A 14,380-nucleotide genomic window follows, 5' to 3' on the forward strand; every position below is an offset into this window, starting at 1 on the left:
AACAGGAAAAAATAAATAGAATCCAAAACCACAAGAAACAAGTAATCCCAATGATAAATTGCTTCTCCACAAAAAACCTAAAACTGTCAAACCCAAACAACAAGCAAGACAAAATAACAATATAGCGAAAGGGAGACTCTAAAGTACAGAGGGATAACCAATGCCATGCATAAGAGAAACCCAAGGTGGGAGTGGGAAAAGGAAGAAGAAGGGAACCAAATAAACCCTAGCAATCTTCCCCTTCACGGTTTTTATTCCACAAATGGAGTGGTTTATAGGAGCCTTGTATTTATAACCTCCAATACTCATCATGTTCTTGTATATTTGTCTGAAAAAAGGAAAAAAATATAGTTATATATTTTGGACTACATCTTTTAGGAGATTGGGAAATTATATATTTTGCCCACTTTTTTGCCCAACCATTGCCTTAACCACAAAAAGATATATATAGAGAGAGAAGGAGGATTAGGAAAAAGGAAAAGGTAGCCGAGGCAGGACTAGTGCCATCTTGGTTAAGGCCTGAGAGAAAACTAAGAGGGATATAAAGAAAGTGAGAGAGGACGTTAGTTATCCCTTTTTAATTCGGAGTTTCCCCTTCACTATATTGTTATCTTGTCTTCCTCGTCTCTATGGTTTCACAGTTCTAAGGTTTTTGTGGAGAAGCGATTTATCATTGTGTTTATATGTTGCTTGTGGTTTAGGGTTTCTTTTTCTATTGTCAGTCTTCTGGTTGGTGCTTTGTTCATCAACCCAAGGTATGCTATGGATGGAAGCAAAAAGATGAGCCTCAGAGATTATGAATGTGATAGGTATAGCCACGTCCTCTACATAAGACTTTGTTACAATCATCACATTCAAATCAAAATAATCCGAAAATACTACCTCTTATTCACTTACACTAGCGAGTGTTTGGGTGTTGTAGGAGGTGCAGAATGGTGAAGTCAGCCGTGAGGAGAATAATCATGTCTCCTCGTAGAAGCCTTCCAAGTCTTTGTCTTCTTGTCATTAAAACATTCACTAATGGCAGGTGAAGAAGAAGAAGATCTATTTGGGATATCAACAAGAAAGTTCATACAAAGTCATATGTAGACTAGGTGGTCGGACCTATCTCATTGGTAACTGTTGTGACTCATGTTTCTGCTTCCATCCATAACACACCTTAGGTTGCCAAATATAACACAAACCCAAAAGCCAGCATGAAAAGAAAAAATAAAATCCAAACCACATGAAACAAGTAATCACAATGATAAATCGCTTCTCCACAAAAAACCTAAAACTATCAAACCCAAACGACAAGCAAGACAAAATAACAATATAGCGAAAGGGAGACTCCAAAGCAGAGAGGAATAACTAATGCCCATTTGTTAGAGAAACCTTAGGTGGGAGGGAGAAAAGGAAGAAGAAGAGAACCAAGTAAACCCTAGCAATCTTCCCCTTCATGTTTTTTATTCCACACATGGAGTGCTTTACAAGAGCCCTTTACTTATAGCTCCAACACTCATCATCTTTTTACATATTTGTCTAAAATAAGGAAAAGTATATTTATGTAACTTAGGGTTGCATCTTTTAGGAGATTGGGAAATTACATTTTTTGCTTGCTTTTGGAAAGAATCTAATGCAGATCAAAACTTGCCAAAAAATGCAAGTAATTACCTTATCTATTACACAATTCATGGAGGCAATAGGAACGTTGGAAAAACTTGGCCACACTAGTCTTAAGTAATGGCATCTGTTATTGTCTTTATTTATACTTTAAAATATCATCAACAATTGCCTTCTTCATGTCAACTTTGCCATGTAGGAGTCAATTTCCATGTTTGAGTTTAACCCTAAATTTATGGTTCAAACCACAAATCTGCGGTTTTCATATGGTAATACAAATTTGAGATCCTAGTTGGGAAGTGTACTGTTAGTTTAAGCTGTCGATTTCATGTAAGGCCCATTCAAAATCATTTGAAGCAGAATTTTAATGTGATATTCATAGTTTTAACAAACATCGGATGTCAAAACCAAGGGCTCCAGATCTTCGATGGGGGGAAATTCTTCGGTTTTGAGATTGGGGCCCCTTTGATCTCTTGCAAAATTGTCAATGGAAGCACCACCAGCTAGCGGGAACCAGCCACTGCCTCGAATGCACACACACACACACAAACACACACACACAGAGAGAGAGAGAGAGAGAGGTTTTTTGGTCAAACTAAAACACTCACCTGAGACTCTTGTCAAGGGTTTTTAGTCTAAAACCCTCATCAAGGGTTGTGGAACCCTCGACCCAGCGAACACGAGAGAAAGAGAGACTAACCATCAAGGTTAGCTTCCTCTTTGTGGTTGTGTGCTGATAACCACAGAAAATGGAGGAGTCTCGACCACCATGGCTGTCCAGATTGTTAGGTTAGGGTGGGGGACAAAGTGAGAGAGAGTGGGAGAGAGAACGAGAGCCAATAAAATGAGAATGCATAACAAAATTTAGGGACAAAAAGACACCTAGATACAAGAACAAGCCGCAAAAACAAGACAGAAGAATGAAATATACAAGACAACAACACAATAAAGTAGAGTAAAAGGGAGAGGGAGGAGAAAGGAGATAGACAGACAGTAGAGTTACACAGCAGTGAGCCAAAGATGGTTCTCTAGCCGAATAGTAAAGATGTCTAAAAGCAAGATGATATAAGCCATAGCTTCTAGACGTGACAGAAAAAAAAGGACAGGTGGGGGGAAGGACGTTAAAAAAAAAAGAAAGCGAATAAAGGGCGGGTCTGGAAGGCTACGAACAATGGAAAACCATGTAGAGGTAATAACACTATAAAAGAAATGACATAAAATTAAAAAGGTAAACTTGAAACTTAGCCATGGTGGGACATAAAAGACACTGGTTAGCTAAACTAATGCCAAGACATCAAACCATGCTTTTAAAAACTTCGGTTTTCAAGATATTTGGATATTAAATCAGCTGCATACTATCAAATGCTACCTAACTTTTTAAACTGCTACTAAATACTTCATGAATTAGCAAATTCTTTCAAACTTAAAAGGATGAAGCAAAAGGGAACTTTTGACTTAGAGTGGCTTGGGTGCCCTAGTCTTCAACTGTGTGAAGGGAAGATTATTTTGGTCTGTTTTAGGAAAAAATAACTTCTTCAATATTATTTTTGTCCATATTAAGGGATTTTTTCCTTTTTAATAAGAAGTGTACTTTTAATCATTTTCAGACCCATAAAACACTCCCATGCAGCAAAATTTCTTGGTTGAAGGATACTAATTTTTAAAAAACTTAAACCTTTTAAATATATAGGAGAATGATTGAGGGTAAATATGCAATGTTCCACCAATATGTAAATATGGTTGCATTTGATTCCCTCGGATATTGGATTCCAGGGGTTTTCACATCCTCAGTTCTGAGTTCCAAGGATTTCTACCATTGGCCCAACCAGGGTCCCCTCACCAATGAAAGGTGGAGGGAGCCAGGAGCTGCGGTCGCTGCCAGTGGCTGCTAAAGAGAGATAATGTTCAAGATCTGAACCATCCAATACTTGAGCGGCTGGTTTGTGTTGGATTTTGATGTCTTGTTAAAAAAATAAAAGAAAAACAACTCTGGATGCTTTGAGAGTCGAGCGTCGGAGGGAGAGCCGTCTCCGACTCTCCTTACCCTGTTTGAGATGGCCTATCGTATTTTTTTTGAACGATCGTTAAAGCCCAAAAAGAAATAAATAAAAGGGGGCTGAGGGTAAGCCGGCCTATTTAAAATTTAAAAATAATTTTAAATTTTAAAGTAATTGTTTAAATATAAAATATATTTATTAATAATAAATATATATTATTAAAATAACAAAAATAATTTTTTAATGTAAACGGGTTTAACTGGCCAGGTCGGGCTCGGCCCTGACCAGGTTTTTTTCGACCCAATCGGGCCGGGCCGACGCCCAGGCTTAGCTGAGGGAGGGGAGGCCGTCGCCTCCTCCGGTCGACGACCTCTCTTGCCCTGCCCTCGCCGGCGGTAAAGAAATTACTTTCTCTTTCAGTTACCAATTGTTAAAGTAAAGAAAGTGACCCCAAGGAAAAGAAAATGAGTGAAAGAGAGAAAAAGTTAAAAGCCTTATAGTTAGACCGGATGAAGTTGTTCCTCTCATATAAGAAGCTTAACGATCAATTTAGAAATGAAAAAAAAAGGCTAAAAGGAAGAAAAGACTTTAGAGTTAAGCTTCTTCCTTTTAGCCTTAAAAGAAAAAAAGGCTAAAATTATTCCAAAACTTAAGAGTCCTGATTTTTTATATCAAACAGATCATGTGAGGTAATCAAGCACTTACTAAAATGCATATTTTTCTGTAACCTGTCCGCCCATGGAGCCAGATAGATCATTCCAGCAGTGACATGGTGGATCCAGACATGGAGCCAGATAGATCATCCTCATCTAACCCAATTTTGTGAAAACTCGGTTTTATAATAACTAAGTTTTTTTAATGAGTTTCAGCCCCTTTTTTTTATGACACGCTCTAATTCTAATTTTTGGATAATATAAAGGATGCTAGGTTTTTTTACTTCCCTTTTGTAAAACCAGGTTTTGTAAAAAATAGGTTTTCTTTAATCCTGATTTTGATGCACCCAAATACTAAAAAAACCAAGCTTTGGTAGCAAAACTAGTTTTGTTCCTAAAACCAAGTTTTTGAGGGTCATCCAAACACTGGCCCCCATGATAGTTCAGGAACTATCTCCATTGAACATCAAAACTGGAAGACAGTAAAGGGAAGTAGTCAATGTTGCAATCAGGTGGGATCGAAGCAACTGTCAGAATTAGGTAAGACTGCAGTGGAACATGACAAGATCCTGCTCTACATGGACCCTTTTGCAGCCTAGACAGGAAATTAACGAGACAGAACAAAGCAACCTCTGGGCAATAAAATATCTTTTCTAGCAGCTACAAGTGTTCAAGTTAGGGGGGCATTGGATTTTAGGGAACTCCAGATTTGAGAACTATGAATTTGAGATCTTCGTTGTTCCTTAATTTTATGGAATTTTATAAAGAGGAGAGGTTGAATATGAAATCTGTGGTTGAAAGGATACGTGATAATCTTCCAAGTAGGAATGCAAATGGATAGAATTTAAGGCGAACTTCATGTGGGACATGCACATGTTTGAATCAAATGTTAATTAAGAGGGAATCCCACCATCCGGGTGAAAAGCTGAAGCCTCCTCCTCCTTTCCCCTGCCCCGATAGTTCAAAGTGAGTCAGTATCTAGGTGGTTCTATGGTAGACCCTTCAAATCGAGTGCCACACATGCCACCATTTGCAATCCAGAGTAATACCACCCATGAAAATCGAATTGAGAACACGCTGTCAGCATGCTACTCAAACCGACTAGCTATACACCCCTTGGGGTAAGATCCATTCAACATTAAAACTGTTAGAACATATCATAAACACAGATTTTTCAAGCATCCGATTAGAATCAAGTATCTAACAGGGCTCGGATCCGGTTAGTCTCATTTGGTAAAGCAATTTAAGTTCCGGTTACAGATTTTCAAGAGAAAAAAAAAAATCCAACCTACAACCACGAACTGAAAGTGTGGAAAAACATAGAGATTGCATTGAGAACTGGCAAAAGGATTCAAAACTTTCTTTTTCAGCTGTTTGATTAATAGAAGTAAGTTCTTCTAAGAAGTATATTACGGAAAATGGGTTTTGCACTATCAAGCATTTGGTAAATGTCAAAACCTAGATGCATTAATAGATAATTACTGATTTTGTGCTGTTTCATCTCAAGTCATGTGCTGCCTGCTTCCATGTTAACCCAAACTCAATTAGGTTGGACATATGAAAAGCTATACATGAAGTCAATCTGTCGTATTCCCTGGCTTAAAGGTGCAGTGTGATCTAAACAGGACCAGACATGAAACTGTGGAGGTTTGGCTTCTGCCATCATTTTCAATTATAAATAGATAGAGTTGGGGCCACTAGGAACTGCCACATGAGTAACCAAATATTGGGCAATTGGATTTGGATTATGATATATATTCTGATAGTGAAGGGGCAATAACTAATCCTATCCATATATCAAATTAAAGTAAGAAAAACCAAATCTAGTTTTGTACATCAAACTGAATTTGTGTCACCTAAGCCACAATATTCAAGCCCATCGATCCGTTTGTGTTATTCTATTATTGCAGATAACTGAAGCTATAAAGAAACGTAGGTGGTATTCAAGTTCATCTCATGTTGAACAAGCTCATTTTGAATTTTTTTTAGTGAAACAGGGTTGGACTAAAAAGAACCTAGCTTGATCCAGTCTCCGGTGCAGCTCAAATCGAGCAGAGGAAAAGAAAGACACGTATTGTGAAAGGATAAATCTGTTACAAGAGAAAGATTTAGATGCTTCCATGTGATTAAATGTTCAAAGGTATAAAAGAAGTACCCCCTCATGGATCAATTGCATGACAGTTTCTGCTTTACGTGGGTTTGTGAATAAACTAAATTATCTCTTGCACTGTTTTAAGTTCTTCACAAAGCTGTTAGCCAAATTTTATAATGATTAGATAATTACGTGGGTTTAATGTTCACTTAGGGGAAACTGTCTTCAGCACAAAGCTTCCAAAACCATACCCTTATACCTTCAACTTGAGTGTATAGTATACCCATCGAGGCCTCATAGTTGTTAAACCCTTCAATTTGAGTGTTGTATTTGCCATCATTGGCAAAGCAGTATTGCAAAAGATCGGATATCAAGGAAGGAGAAGAAAAGTTCCATGGATACATATACAAAGAGCAAGAGGAAAAAACACCCCTTACAAATAAAGTAGATGGGGGCACTTTTATTTCATCCATTTTTTACGTGATAATTTGCACAGTTGGCACTTTGTATGGCATATAATTTTGAAGCATCTTTCAATTCCTTGGATTCCAGAATTGCTTACTCTCTAGAGTACTCCTTGAAAAGACTAGAACTGCAATAGCTGACTGCAAAGAATTTCAAAGATTTTCAAAGATTTTCGCATTGCATGATGTAATGCTTGTTTTCCAGTAAAAGTAGCGTGCAGATTTTTAAGAGTTTGAAAATGATGTGATCATTGCTTCAACGTCATACAACAACTACACTTCAGATTTCTTGTTTTTGGATGAATGAGATGTCCGGTCCTCAAAATTATGTAAGCTTCCAGTGAAATCTGAGAATAATCCATCAGTTCCAATCATGTTAATCCAAAAATCATACTCTCCATAGGGGTCATGATGGAAGTTCAAGAGAAGGAACATGAACTCATTTCTGTAGGTGTATGGATGCACCTGTCATATTTACACAATAGACTTCAATGTTTCATACAATCAAGATATATGAACCATCAGTATCAGATGTTATTATGCAAATTCAAGACTAAAATTATGTGATCACAAGAAGAAGACTATTGGGTGATATGTGCTTGAAACGTCTGTATGTCATGTCCTTATTGGCAAAAGTAAAAAACTATTGCAGCAAGAGACTAAAGAGATTATACCAGCAAATCGTGAGCATGTTGCTTAGCAACAAGATCGGTAGCTGTCGTCAGATGATTCTCTATAGGTGGGACAACTGTATCCTTCCATGGTCTGATGCCAACCACATATTGTTTGATGTAATCGAAATAAGCATCTGAAGTGATCTCTGAGCACGACTGCAAATTACAAGAGAGAATAACTTCGTTTTTTCTTAAAAACTCTTCTATTACTGCTTTATATAGATTAGTTCACCATCTAAGGAAACCAATTTGCAGAAAAAGTCCTTTCTTTTAAAAAGGAGATAAGTGATGGCATGAAGGAAAAAGAAAAATGGATGGCATTCCCCCCTTGAGAACATTGAAGGAGATTTTCTTTCCAATATACATATCAAGTATATTAAAAGAGATTAAGCTACCACAATTGGGCTTTGTATTAGTAAGTAATATTGACTTCCTTGGATCGACAGAGAACAATAAAATTCTTCTCTTCTGGCTGCAACATGATGAGCGCACATGCATGCAAATTTCATCAATAGGCTTTTTTTTCCAAGGAAATCACCTACATGGAGTAGTTGGGAATAAAAGTCATGACCAAGACCATCATTAAGCTGGCAAGAGGCTTTGGAAATAGAAGAACTAATGCTCTTCTCCAAACATTGGAAGAACAAATTTACAATTGCAATTCTTGCAAATTTACAATTGCAATTCTTGCTGCTCCTAGATATGAAAAATCAAGAGGCAGAAAGCACATACGTACCTAAGCCAAGGAGTTTGGACAACTAAAGCCCGAGAAATAATACTTCTTAAAGAAGGAAATCTCAACTGCCACCACAATCACATTTAGAAAAGATAAGAGACAAACCTTTGACATAAAGCCCGAGTTTGGCACATTCACATCATCGATTAAGAAAATTTTAGGAGAGTCTGTGAGATTTGAAACATATATGAGTGAAGTTGGAGCAAAGGATTGAATAAATATTGGTTGCGACAGCCAGTCCTTTGACATATACTCCCCTTTGTAGCCATATTTCTGAAGTGTCTCAATGATATTGTCTTCAAATCTCAACTAAAGCCCGAGTTTGAAACATTCACATCATCGATTAAGAAAATTTTAGCAGAGTCTGTGAGATTTGAGACATATATGAGTGAAGTTGGAGCAAAGGATTGAATAAATATTGGTTGTGACAGCCAGTCCTTTGACATATACTCCCCTTTGTAGCCATATTTCTGAAGTGTCTCAATGATCTTGTCTTCAAATCTCTTCCCATCTGCCCATTTTACCTAAAAAGAGAATCATGTTTTTTATAGAATCTAAATGATCTAGAGGACCATTCATAGAAAATGGCTATGGGAAAATGGAAAAAGGTTGAATTTTGTAACCAAAGAATTGATTTGAAAAAGTGATTGGTATGATTAACAAAATTTTCATCTAAACATCCAGGTATGCTAGCACAAGCAACACTAGCAAGAAAAAATACATTTCAAAAGATGAGGTTGATGAAATAATAGGAATGTTGAATACAAACAGAATTATCTCTTATTTCTGTTGTTGTCTCATACACATTATCTCATACCCCAGTCGTTATCTCTTATCTCTGTTGTTGTCTTATACACATTATCTCATACCCCTGTCATTATCTCAACCATATGAGTATAAGATAATGATTGGACCCAATGTTATCTCATATGTCATTATTTCAGACACTAGGCATAATGAAATAATAAGTAGGAGATAAAAATGAGGGACAAAGGTATGAGATAATGACATGATTAAGAATGTTCATTGTTTACATGTAATGTTAAGGCATTGAAGAAAATATGCATATTGATAGTAGGGCCTACCCTCGATGCACACTTGTTATGTACACGGAACAGCGTACAAAACTCGTTCTTTGAAGTACCAGACATGCCCTCTTTCTCTTTAATTTTGTTCTCCTCTCTCTTAGTTTTCATAGAGGTCAAGTATTTCATCGTTGAGGCAGTGAAACTAAAGCCAAATAGGGACTCTGCACCTCCATTTCTTAGGCGAGGCAAAGCAGGAGAGCGTTTTGCAACATCGGCACCCTGCTAGGTTCATGTGAGTCTAGGTGCAGGATCTTCTTCTCTCTTAATTTTTTTTCTGAAGCTATGTAATAAGCAGAGCCATATTATGCGCATGCCTGTTGTGTGTGTTTATATATATATATATAAAGCTAGCATGCCAAGCAATGGATGTAGCTATAACATATAATATGCAAGAACAGATATCACACATTTCCATGTCATGCTTATAAGTTTCCCACAAATAGAGATTCTACTATTAGTCATTTGCATATACTAAACACATGTATTATAAAAAAAAAGTCAGATTTTTGGCTTTAGAGAGTTCATCTAATCACTTCATGATCTTCTAACATCAAATGATAAAAAAGCACACTGCAATATAAATATGAGTAGAAAATAATCACTGCAAAAAAGAAAAAAGTTTATCATAGGAGATCTGCAAGAAGAAATGCACAGTGTTACCCTGACAGCTTCGTCCGATGATTGCCAGAAGACCCTGTTGGGATTTCTCCCCATAACGCATATACAAAACCAAACGTATATACCCTAAAACAGGATCATGCTCATGCTAAATCATTGAAATAAACGAAACCTTAAACTGAAGCGGAAGCGTACCTGAATCCATCTGATCTGGTGCACGGGAAGATCGCAGCAGGGTCTTCCAGGGTACGTGCGGCGCGCTTGAGGTCTCTCTCAGATGGGGAAGAGGAAAACCCTAGAAACCAATGTTTCAGGCAACCATCGCACGACCCCAGGGACCACTATCATTTTATAACGAGGACAATTACAGATTCAACCCATCAAAGAGTCCGTAATTGCGTACTGGTATCTATACATTTTAAAATTACCCCATACCATCTAAAATGACGTAATATCCCAAAATGCAATCACTTAAACAGATATTTACGTTAGACAGCCATAAGTCTGAAATTTCTCATAGACATATGCAGGCCCACCAAATGATCTTACAATCTCCCACTTGGGCCAAATATGTCTTAAATACATTCAGACATTACATAAAACCTTAAGAGCTCATAACTGCTATCTTATTAAACGTCATTTCACCAATCTCATCCATGATAATATCAACACAGAACCAAAGCGGCTTTCGCTATATCAAAAGTTAGCTAAACCTTCAATGATCACAAATGTTAACATAACCAATGACATAGATCTGATATGGATGTATAGCATGAGAATTACATGTAATGTAATTACAACATGTCTATTCTCAACTGATCCAACTTTAAAACCTTATGGAGATCAAAACATAAACACAGAATGGAACCAAAGAACTTTAAACTTTATTCTGCAGAAAACTGAATATGTGTCCATACATAAGAGTAAACAAAATACAAACTCCCACTAAACCAGCACATCATCCAAGGATAACACCCTCATACGAACAACATGTTCGTGACCTTATGTGTTAAACCCTTGGCAAGCGGATCCGCAAATCATAGAGTTTGTCCCAATATGCTCTAAAGACACCTGACCATTCTTTATCCCCTCTTTAACAGCCCAAAAACTTAATGTCGATGTGCTTCGACTTTGACAAACTGTGGCTGTTATAAAAGTACATGACTGCTGAATTATTGTCACACAACAACCTTAGTGGTCTTTCTAAATCATACATAATGCGCAGCCTCGTGACAAAAATTCTGCAATCACAAAACCTGATTGGATGTCATTATCTTGGCACCCAGCAAAGTTAGAATCTGAATACCCAATGATCTCCCACTGGTCTGACTTCCTGTATGTGAGCATAAAACCTTTTTGTTCTTTGTAAGTACTTCAAAAAACTCTTTTGGCTGCTTTCCAATGACCCATACCAGAATCACTTAAGTATCTGCCTAACATTCCAATGATAAATGCAATATCCAAACAAGTACAAACCTGAACATACATAAGGCTTCCTACAACAGACAAATAGGGAATCCTTTCCATTTCCTTATATTCGATTTCACTTTTAGGGCACTGTTTGTTTGAGACAAAACTTGTCTCCTTTAACAATTGGAGTATCTCCTGGTTTACAATCCTTCATGCCATATCGCTGAAGCACCTTATCAATGTAGGTCTTTTTGTGATAATCCAATAATACCCCGAGAACGATCTCGAAATATTTAGATCCCCAATACAAAAGATCCCCAACATCATTACTTGCCAACAATATATCATCGACATATAAAACCAGAAAGATAAATTTGCCCCCACTGAACTTTTGGTATACACATTCATCAACCATATTAATTTCGAAACCAAATGAAACTATAACTTGATGAAGTTTGTAATACCACTGACGGAAAGCTTGCTTTAGCCCATAGATGGATTTCTTGAGTTTGCAGACTATTTTCTTTGCATTTCCTGAAACAAAGTTTTCTGGTTGCACCATATATATCGTTTCATCAATGTCTCCATTTAGAAACGCTGCCTTAACATCCATTTAATGCAGCTCTAAGTCAAAATGAGCTACAAGTGCCATTATAGTCCTGAAAGAGTCTTTCAACAAAACTTGAGAGAAAGTCTCTGTATAATCAATGTCTTCCTTTTGAGTAAAGCCCTTAACGACAAGACGTGTCTTATACCTTTCGATGTTACCTAATGAATCCCTCTTGATTTTAAATATCCATTTACAACCAATGGGTTTCACACCTTCAGGCAAGGGAACAACTTCTCATACGTCATTATCCATCATGGACTTTATTTTCTCATTTATGACATCCATCCACTCAAGAGCTTTAGAACTCTTTATTGCTTGCTGGAGGTTGACAAGATCATCCTCCATTAAGCCCATATCAACATCATGTTCTTGGAGATAGATAAAATCATTTGAAATTGTATTTCTCCTCTCTCTAGTGGATCTCCTCAGTGGCACCTCTACTTGATTTTCTTGAGGTTGTTGAGTTTGTTCTTCAGTATGGAGATCGACATCATTGCCTTCTTCTGAATAGAGTGGACTCAGGTCCCTCTTCAAAGGCAATGCTTCTAACCTTATCACCTCCCCAAACTCAATATCCTCAAAGAAATGGGCATTTCCCTTTTTAAAGAAAGACTTACTGAATGAATTATAAAACATATAACCCCTTAATGTTTGTTCATTTTCCCTTTATACATTCAATGCAAATATTAAAGTCTGCAAAATCAAGGGACTCAAGAATTCCTTTTGACATAAGCCTTTATATTCTCTTTTCAGAGATATGTCCTAAGCGCCAATGCCACAACATAATAGAATTCTAATTTGCTAATTTTACTTTTAGTACCACTAGACGTAACATGCAAGATTTCATTATATGAAGCAACCATATCAAGCAAATAAAGGTTATCGCTACTAGACAAAGAACCAGTGACAATCAAATTTGAATACAGAAACAACTTAAATTCACTTCCTCCAAATGAACAATAATAACCGAATTTGCCCAATGAGGAAATAAGAAACCAAATTCCATCTAAGAGACGGTACCACATAAGTTTCTGTCAAATTCAAATAGCAACCAGTCTTTATCAATAACCGAAAATCTGCTATGGCTTCAACCTTCGCCTTCTTGCTATTGCCTACATAGATGAATCTTTCAGCATCAATTGGCGTTCGACAATTTAGGCAGTCTTGCATAAACACTATGTGAGTAGTAACACCGAATCTACCCACGAAGTGTTTCTGGGTACTGAAGTTAAATTAACCTCAGAACAAACCAAAGTGAAAAGTGTACCCTTCATTTCACGCCATGCGTGATACTCAGTACAATCCCCCTTCATATGACCTTCACCCTTGCAAAAGAAGCAGCCTAATAGGCCTTCCTTATGCTTCTTCTGTTTCTTAACGGATGATTGGTCAACTGCAATTTCCTTAACAGTTTTTCTTTTCTTACTTGAAAAAACCGAATCATTTAACTCAGGAATAGTACTCAAAATTTGCAAATATCATATAAGCAGAACTCACTGTACAAAGAACAAACCAAAAATACCAAACATGCTCACAATCAATACATGTACAAAGATGAAATAACAAATATAAATGAATTTAAATACAATGGTCTAAATCCCATCACAAGGTACCGGTGCAACATTAATATCCAATCTTTGGATTGAAATACTAACTGCAAGTGGTATTCTTGGTCAACAATGAATATAAATAATTAACCCTGTCAAACAACGAGCCTATCTTTGGATTGACCCGCTATTCACATGGAAACCTGAAAAATTATCACATATTCATTGTCCTGTATACTTAAACCTGACCAAGCAACAATCCTCCTTTGGGTTGATCAGTGCCCGCATGGATCAAGTATACTATCATCCAATGTTCAAAACAGGCAAATTCGTACAACAGAGGTCACTTTGGCGACATAAAATACAAACTTACTCATTTCAAACAACAGACATGGCCAAAGATTAAATTCATAATCCAAATATTCATCTAAAGTACACCCACAAATTTAAAAAAAAATGCAAAACATGATACATGAATTAAAATTTACATATAAAATTGTCATTCATTGAATCTAAAACCAAATGATTCAATGACGTGACACATACAAAATTGCCTTACATGAATCCAAAACTTGATGCATAAACCAAATTACATACAAATTTACCCTACATTAAATCCAAAACCAAATGATTCAATGATATGGGCCCAAAAGAGTCCAAAATTTTATAAACCGATACCATAATTATGCTTAAGTGGGTCAAGAACCACTGAATCAGCCTTAAAGTGGCCCTTATCGTTCTTAAACCGCAACTAGAACACCCACATGCCCCTAAATAGGGCTGAATCGGTCTAAAAATTGGACAAACCAGTCAAAATTGGCAAAAAACGGTTCCAGAACTCAATGAACCGGTCTGAAAAGCCCTAAATCGGTCTAAATATCAAGTGAAC

At 36.9% G+C, this 14,380-nt stretch overlaps 1 protein-coding gene across 1 annotated transcript; it reads right to left on the bottom strand.

The window, feature by feature from the left end:
* Nucleotides 1-6,797: 6,797 nt before the first annotated feature.
* Nucleotides 6,798-8,523, bottom strand: LOC126410265 (glycerophosphodiester phosphodiesterase GDPD5-like). The gene is made up of 3 exons (XM_050078907.1): nucleotides 8,324-8,523; nucleotides 7,483-7,638; nucleotides 6,798-7,273 (listed from the first exon to the last, which is right to left on the bottom strand). Exons 1-3 carry the CDS (start codon nucleotides 8,465-8,467, stop codon nucleotides 7,082-7,084), a joined length of 492 nt encoding a protein of 163 aa, XP_049934864.1. The 5' UTR covers nucleotides 8,468-8,523; the 3' UTR covers nucleotides 6,798-7,081.
* Between the last annotated feature and the right edge of the window lie 5,857 nt (nucleotides 8,524-14,380).

Source organism: Nymphaea colorata, chromosome 7, assembly GCF_008831285.2.
Source record: "Nymphaea colorata isolate Beijing-Zhang1983 chromosome 7, ASM883128v2, whole genome shotgun sequence".
NCBI lineage: Eukaryota > Viridiplantae > Streptophyta > Magnoliopsida > Nymphaeales > Nymphaeaceae > Nymphaea > Nymphaea colorata.